The sequence below is a fragment of the Oncorhynchus nerka genome, linkage group LG13 (assembly GCF_034236695.1).
Source record: "Oncorhynchus nerka isolate Pitt River linkage group LG13, Oner_Uvic_2.0, whole genome shotgun sequence".
Taxonomy (NCBI): Eukaryota; Metazoa; Chordata; class Actinopteri; order Salmoniformes; family Salmonidae; genus Oncorhynchus; species Oncorhynchus nerka.
In genome coordinates this window covers 60,936,356-60,945,028 of record NC_088408.1, presented here as the reverse complement: position 1 = coordinate 60,945,028, position 8,673 = coordinate 60,936,356, and the positions used below count along the sequence as shown (strand labels likewise).

General features: G+C 41.7%; 1 protein-coding gene across 4 annotated transcripts in view; it reads left to right on the top strand.

Annotated features, from left to right (window-relative positions):
- LOC115139772 (ARF GTPase-activating protein GIT2-like) overlaps nt 1–8,673 on the top strand; it is a 33,775-nt gene continuing 25,102 nt past the window's right edge. For 2 of the 4 annotated variants that reach the window (XM_029677527.2, XM_029677528.2), the window contains exon 1: nt 1–655. In XM_029677527.2, coding sequence (XP_029533387.1) covers nt 604–655 — 52 coding nt within the window. In that variant the 5' untranslated portion in view covers nt 1–603. The remainder of the gene's footprint in view (nt 656–8,673) is intronic. The other 2 variants (XM_029677526.2, XM_029677525.2) reach the window with 1 other exon arrangement.

Sequence of the window (8,673 nt, the reverse complement as noted above, 5' to 3'; positions counted from 1 at the left end):
GCAAATCTTTGGCACACTCTACCGGTTTACATCAATTTATTTTAAATTAAACGAATGTCAGTAGTTGACTAGTCGTTTAACATTGGGCGACTGCCGATTGACCACAATGTACAAAGTATGTTTTATGTAGTGTTACTGCTGTCCACGGATAATTCGTAACCACTTGCTACATGGTTTTAACTAGTTACCACAGCCAACAAAATTGGCTATATCGTAAAAATTCATGAAAACAACATTTGCTTTTGGGTCTTCAATCGAGGTTAGGGTTGGGTATAAGGTTGGGTATAAGGTTAGCAGTGTGTGTGTATATATATAGTAAAACAAGACACACAATCCGGCTACAGACCACTTGCGGCAAGAGTTTCCTTCCTGACAATCGCAGCTGTTTGTTGTGCGCAAGCTAGCTAGCGGTAGCTTGGTTGGGGCAAGAAACTAAGATTGAAGAGGAAGCTATTTTGCTCCTCGCCAATCAACTGTTTTTTTTAAACAACTGGTCATACGTAATTCGCTTAGATAAATTCTTCCCGGTTATCAAATGAGAAAAGAAGCACATCAATTCCCTTGACTTTTTTTTGGAAGGCCTTTTTTTTCCCTCTGCAAAGGATGTCTAAACGATTAAGGAATAGTGAGGTTTGCGCGGATTGCAGTGTCCCAGGTAAGTCACTTACTGATCAAAGGTGGGTAGCTAGCCAAGCCATACATCATTCAGGCAGAATACTTATATTAACACGGCTAATAGATCTATCTATCAGCTATTACTTGTTTGCGTACGTGCTAGCTAGCAAGTAATAGCTGATATATATATTTGTATGGTTTGGCTAGCTTCTAGCTACCCAATGTTGATCAGTAAAATAGTTGATGTGTTGGTTTTTGAAGCTAGCACTGAGCTCAAACGTAAGCATGCGATTAGGTTAACCAAACTAGCTAGTTATGACAGTTTTACACGCCGTGTCTTCTCTCTATGAAGGCAACATGATCAACTACAGTGTAAAATGTAATTACTGTTGGGTCATTGGTTTTAAAATAAACCATCAAGCTATCTCCTGAGTCCTTGCGTGAGTCATGCAAGTCTTTGCGTGATGTGATCATGGTGCGGTTATTCCAATGTAGTGGTGTTTTGATTTTGCAGGAATAACCATTTCAAATACGATTTCCTGTCAAATGGATGCCACAATGTATTTAATCGGGTTGGCAAGTGAAGTAATATGTTCAGTTTCAGACAGGCCATTGTCTCTTAGTCTCAGTTTAAGTTATGGCATGCAAATCTCCTTTCTCATCTGCCAAGGTAAAATGTGTATGACATGGGACACAGACAACAATCAAGTCTCTTTCTGCTATAAAATATCAGAAGATGGTTACAATGTGGTGTAGTTCAGTGTTGTTTGCCCTTTTGCACACCTGATTGTGGCGCTTTAGTGTTGTTGGTTGTCTTCCTGTGTCTGTCTGGCTGCATGCTTCTGAAGAGTCATGACAGAGGGGAGAAGAATTTGCCCCGTGGTCATGGTTTTAGATTCTACTACCTAGAGTTGCTTCCTTTCAATTGCCTTCTGGTATGAGTTTTGACAAGAGTAGGAGAACAGCTGACCAGGTACACACTGCTTCCACATCTGAACTTTGGATGGGTTCCCTAGTTACAACCTCACACTGCTGTTCATTTTGGGGAAATGAACCAACTGTCAACCTGCGATTTAAGAATGATGATGGTGTGCCGTCCAATTTGATGTTGTCACTCCACTAAGAGGCTCTTAATCAGTGGTTAGTAAACAAAATCCACTACAAAATACCATACATTGTTTATCTGATAGAATAATGAACATTTCCTAACAATTTAGAGCTCATCCAAAATGTGTAGAAATCGTGTCACGTCCTGCTTCGCTGTGTATAAGTGTTATGAGGGTTGTTTTGCATAATGTTTAGACTATTTTGTACAGGAATGACGTGATGTCCAATGAGCACAGGAAGAAAAACAGGATGTTGAGTGAATTGACTGGATGCTGAGGATGCAGTGAGAATTGTGGCTATTGTATTTGACTTAGAATAAAATGTGTCTCACCTATTTTTGTACTTTTCTTCCACGGCTCTCAGTAGGTTCTTCTATCATAGGGAGTTTTAAATCAGTTTAAGCCTATTGAACAAGCATCTGCACTTTTCGTTTTTGTAAAATATTTGTCTACATTTTTTATTTTTAAACATGGAGGTTAGATTTATTAATTTGTCAGTGGTTGATGTTATTAGTTAAACGAGGAACACTGCTTGGTTAGAATATTGGATATCCTTATTGGGAAATAGGCCTAACCTAATTATTGTGACAATAAGTAGGCCTAGCTGTATGTACTCTTGTCTTATAGCTGGTTCTCTCTCAATTGAACCCGGGGAAAAGGTTAAGCTGTATACATTAGCCTAGGGTCAATTTGAAGTAGGCTAGCCCATACCAACCTGTTCCCAATGGAATTCCCCACACTTCAATTCAGTCACTTTTTGACAGCACCAATTTTGATTAAAAAAAGGATAAATATAAATAGTCTGGTTAACCGTTTAACAGTCTTATGGCTTGGGGGTAGAAGCTGTTCAGGGTCTTGTTGGTTCCAGACTTAGAATGGTACCGCTTGCCGTGCAGTAGTATAGAGAACAGTCTATGACTTGGGTAGCTGGAGTCTTTGACAATTCTTAGAGCCTTCTTCTGACACCACCTGGTAGAGAGCTCCTGAGTGACGCAGCGGTCTAAAGCACTGCATATCAGTGCTAGAGGCATCACTACAGACCCTGGTTCGATTCCAGGCTGTATCACAACCAGCCATGATTGGGAGTCCCATAGGGCGGCGCACAATTGGCCCAGTGTCATTTGGGTTAGGGTTTGGCAGGGTAGCCTAGTGGTTAGAGCGTTGGACTAGTAACCGGAAGGTTGCGAGTTCAAACCCCCGAGCTGACAAGGTCGTTCTGCCCCTGAACAGGCAGTTAACCCACTGTTCCTAGGCCGTCACTGAAAATAAGAATTTGTTCTTAACTGACTTGCCTGGTTAAATAAAGGTCCAATTTAAAAAAATAAGAACAAATTCTTATTTACATTTTTTTTAAACTATCTTGCCTAGTTAAATAAAATATAGGTCCTGGATGGTAGGGAGCTCAGCCCGAGTGATGTACTGGGCTGTACGCACTACTCTCTGTAGCGCTTTGTGGTTGGATGCCAAATCTTTTCAGCCTTTTGAGGGGAAGTGTGTGTGGACCATGATAATTTCTTAGTGATGTGGACACTGAGGAACTTGAAGCTCTTGATCCGCTCCACTACAGCCCCTTCAATGAGGATTGGGGTGTGCCCAGCCCTCCATTTCCTGTAGTCCACGATCATCTCCTGTCTTTCTGACGTTGAGTGAGAGGTTGTTGTCTTGGCACCATGCTACCAGGTCACTGACCTCCTCCCTATAGAGGCCTACCACTGTTGTGTCATCTGCAAACTTAATGATGGTGTTGGAGTCGTGCCTGGTCATGCAGTCATGAGTGAACAGGTAGTACAGGAGGGGACTGAGCACGCACCCCTGAGGGGCCCCCGTGTTGAGGATCAGCGTTGGCGAATGTGTTGTTGCCTACCCTCACCACCTGGGGCGGCCCGTCAGGAAGTTCATGATCCAGTTGCAGAGGAGGTGTTCTGTCCCAGGGTCCTGAGCTTGGAGGGCATTCTGGTTTTGAACGCGGAGCTATAGTCAATTAACAGCATTCTCACGTAGGTGTTCCTCTTGTCCAGGTGGAAGTGGGCAGTGTGGAGCGCAATAGAGATTGCATAATTTTTTATCTGTTGGGCCGGTATGCGAATTAGAGTGGGTCTTTGATAGTGTTGTTGTGAGCAATGACCAGCCTTTCAAAGCATTACATGGCTACAGATGTGAGTGATAGTCATTTAGACAGATTACCTTGGCGTTTTTGGACACCGGTACTATGGTGGTCTGCTTGAAACATGTAGGTGTTACAGACGGGGTCAGGGAGAGGTTGAAAATGTCAGTGAAGGGTCTTGCCAGCTGGTCAGTGCTTGCTCTGAGTATGCATCCTAGTAATCTGGCAATCTTAACCTGTTTTAAAGTAGGGCTGGGCGACATGGCCAAAATATTTTATCACGGTATTTAAAAATAAAATGACAGTATGACTGTATTTATGTTTTTGAATAATAAAAGTTATACATTTTCTATGAGTAGTACGTGACCCTAGGGTGGCAACACATACATTCTGTGATTTCGATGGGTCTTTCTACATTCTGATTGTTTTATACTGTTCAATTCAACTTCAACCAAAAATAATTTATCAATTTCTGCATTTCCTGTGCTCATTTGAGATCATTTCCACACTGCCATGCACGATATGGGCAAACAATTTAGGACTTAAAAAAGATATATATGTATTGTGATTTAGAGCCAAACTCTTGGGTGGACTGTAGAAATCATGGAAATAGTTAGAATATAATTGTGGGCACTTAGTGTTGTTTGACATGACAATGAATGGAACTGCCAGAGAGGAGTTATTGTGACAGGGTAGGAATGTTTCCTAGGGGGCACTATAATCTTTGGCTACATTACATTTTTTTGTCTTAGCTACTTCATGTAGCTAACATATTCATGCTTTGCGTATTCCTCTTTGATTTTGAAGATACTGTTGCACAAACAGCATGTTGATTTAGGTCTGCAGTAGAGGTCGACCTATTAATCGGAATGGCCGATTTAATTAGGGCTGATTTTCAAGTTTTCATAACAATCGGAAATCTGTATTTTTGGGTGCCGATTTGCAGATTACAGACCTTTATTGAATCTTTATTTAAATTGGAAAGTCAGTTAGGAACACATTCTTATTGTCAATGACGGCCTAGAAACGGTGGGTTAACTGCCTCGTTCAGGGGCAGAACAACAGATTTTCACCGTGTCAGCTCGGGGGATCCAATCTTGCAACCTTACAGTTAACGAGTCCAACGCAATAACGACCTGCCTCTCTCTCGTTGCACTTCACAAGGAGACTGCGTCAAGCTTTGCGCTGTTTATGACTTCAAGCCTATCAACTCCCGAGATGTGGCTGGTGTAACCGAAGTGAAATGGCTGGCTAGTTAGCGCGCGCTACTCGCTCTGAGCTTTGGGGTGGTTGTTTCCCTTGCTCTGCATGGGTAACGCAGCTTCGACGTGGTGGCTGTTGTCGTTGTGTTGCTGGTTCGAGCCCAGGGAGGAGCGAGGAGAGGGACGGAAGCTATACTGTTACACTGGCAATACTAAAGTGACTATAAGAACATCCAATAGTCAACGGTGAATTAAATACAAATGGTATAGAGAGGAATAGTCCTATAATTCCTATAATAACTACAACCTAAAACTTCTTACCTGGGAATATTGAAGGCTCATGTTAAAAGGAACCACCAGCTTTCATATGTTCTCATGTTCTGAGCAAGGAACTGAAACGTTAGCTTTCTTACATAGCACATATAGCACTTTTACTTTCTTCTCCAACACTTTGTTTTTGCATTATTTAAACCAAATCGAACATGTTTCATTATTTACTTGAGGCTAAATTGATTTTATTGATGTATTATATTAAGTTAAAATAAGTGTTTATTCAGTATTGTTGTAATTGTCATTATTACAAATACATTAAAAAAATATTTCAAAAAAATCGGCCGATTTAATCGTTATTGGCCTTTTTGGTCCTCCAATAATCGGTATCGGTATCGGCGTTGAAAAATCATAATCGGTCGACCTCTAGTCTGCAATATCACTGGTGTTATCAGGCAGTATAGCTAGTTACGTTTGCTCTGACTCAGTACATTTATTAGCTAGCTAGCTAACTAGCAATTAGCATTAGCTGCTGACACGATGTAGAATGTAGAAAAAAACTAATAGTGTAATTTTAGAATGCTAGTGGATTTATATTAAGAAGCAAAGTGAAAACAGCATCGTTGTCATCAACATTGTTGCATGTGCTGCATTGACCATGCAGACTGAACACAAATGTCTCATGGTCGAGGAAGGGCAGGGTTTGGGGCTAGGTCTGCGTGGAAAGCGGCGTGGAGAGAGATGACTCAAGTAGTGGAGTAAACTGTAAAATTGGATGTTACATACGGTATCTCACATTTAACAAACCAAAAATTAAAATACCGTTATATAAGGCCAATTTAAAAACCCAAACCAGTCCGTGCATCAATACCGGTATTCCGCCCTAGTTTAAAGGTCTTACTCACATCAGCTATGGAGAGCGAGATCGCACTGTTGTCTGGAACAGCTGGTGCTCTCATACATGGTTGTCTTGCTTGCCTCAATGAGCATAGAATAAATTTAGATTGTCTGGTAAGCATGCGTCATTGGGCAGCTCTCTGCTGGGTTTCCCTTTATAATCTATGATAGTTTGCCATCCCTGCCACATCTGACGCACGTCAGAGGCGGTGTGGTAGGATTTGACCTTAGTCGTAGCGGGATTTCTGATACGCGTCCGGATTAGTGTCCCGCTCCTTGAAAGCGGAAGCTCTAACCTTTAGCTCCGTGAGGATGGTGCCTGTTATCCATGGCTTCTGGTTGGGATATGTACGTATGGTCACTGTGGGGATGACGTCGTTGATGCATTTTAATAATGACGCCGGTGACTGATGTGGTAAATTCTTCAAATATCGGATGAATCCCGGAACATACTCCTGTCTGCGCTTGCGAAACAGTCTAGTAGCTTAGCATCCGCTTCATCGTACCACTTACGTATTGAGCACGTCACTGGTGCTTCCTATTTTGAGTTTTTCTTGTAAGCAGGAATCAGGAGGATAGCGTTAAGGTCAGCTTTGCCAAATGGAGGTCGAGGGAGAGATTTGTATGCATTTCTGTGTGTAAAGTAAAGATGATCTAGAGTTATTTCAACTCTAGTTGCACAGGTGACATGCTGGTAAAAATGAGGTAAGATGGAGTTCAGTTTCCCTGCATTAAAATCACCGGCCACTAGGAGCGCCGCCTCTGGATGTGCATTTTCTTGTTTGCTTATGGGCCTATATAGCTCGTTGATGTGGTCTTAGTGGCAGCATTGGTTTGAGGTGGTAAATGGATGGCTATGAAAAATATAGATAAACTCTCTTAATAAATAGTATGGTTTGCAGCTTATCACGAGGTATTCTAAAACAGGCAAGCAAAACCTTTAGTCTTCCTTAACATTAGAGATTGCGCACCAGCTGTTGTTAACAAAGAGACACACACACCTCCCCCTTAACCTTACCCGAAGCTGCTGTTCAGTCTTCACTATGCATAGAAAAAACAACTAGATGTATAATATTCATGTCTTTGTTCAGCCACAACTCCAAAGTGCTCAGAAAGTTACTTTTTGGACCTGAATGGCAAAACCATTAAAGAGATAAAAATGCTCGAAGTTGACCCATTTTGCATACCCTGTTGGTAAGCTTTTAAATGATATCAATGTCATCAGTGTTTCTTCTCCAGTGATGAAGACATGGATCTCTCATATGCAAAATAGGTCAACTTTGAACACATATCTTCCAAAAAGTCACATTCTGACCATTTCTTCCATGGGCAAAAAAATAGAAAATAAATGCTGTAAAAAAGGTTTCTAATGTATTTACCAACAGATAGGGTTACCACTCACTGCAGTTCATTACATCCATTTCAGCATATTTCTATATTTACCTTTTATTTAACTAGGCAAGTCAGTTAAAGAACAAATTCTTATTTTCAATTACGGCCTAGGAACAGTGGGTTAACTGCCTGTTCACGGGCAGAACGATCGATTTTTACCTTGTCAGCTCTGGGATTTGAACATGAAACCTTTCGATTACTAGTCCAACGCTCTAGCCACTAGGCTACCCTGCTGCCCCGAATATCCAATTCTCTGACCATTGCAATGAATTTGTCAAGGTCCCTCCCTCCCAACACCAGTTGGCCTGGACTGCCCCTCTGTGGGTCTGTTACCAGTTGTTGACTAGGCTTGATAACACCCATCTCTCACTGGATAGGAAGACGAAGAGACAAACAGAACTCCGGCTCCCAAGTGGCGCAGTGGTCTAAGGCACTGCATCGCAGTGCTAGTAGGCGTCAGTACACACCCTGGTTCGATCCAGGGCTGTATCCCAAAATAAGATTTTGTTCTTAACTGACTTGCCTAGTTAAATATAAAAAGAACGGTGGACCAGGTGTCAGAGCCTGGTCCACAGCCCATGTCCCCCTCCTCTCCCCCTCCCCTAACACACACACACTTCAGCTGTCGCCAGGGAGATGTGACAACCCCACTGCCACTCATTTGCAATTTTTGCTTGTCTGTTTATGAGTTGCAATTTTGTTTGTTTGTTTGTCGGTCAATCTGGCAGCCAACCAACCGTATATGTTGGTAAGTTTGTCAGTGAAACTCAGTCATTTTAGATGTTATGATTGCTCCCGTTATGTCAATAGCCTATAAATTGGTCAGTGTAACTTGAGCTAGCAACATTCAGCTCAATAGAATGCCACATAAACAATATTTTAAGCTAACACACTGCCACCAATATTATATTTAGATATTCATTGCAGTACTCGCCAAAATTCTTGACTGAAGGTTCTACATGTCTATATTGAACCATAAGGAAGTGAAAGAGCAAGTCACCCAGGGAAGGAAGGTGAACGTCTAATCTCAAAACATACACTGAACAAAAATATAAACACAACGTGCAACAATTTCGAAGATTTTACT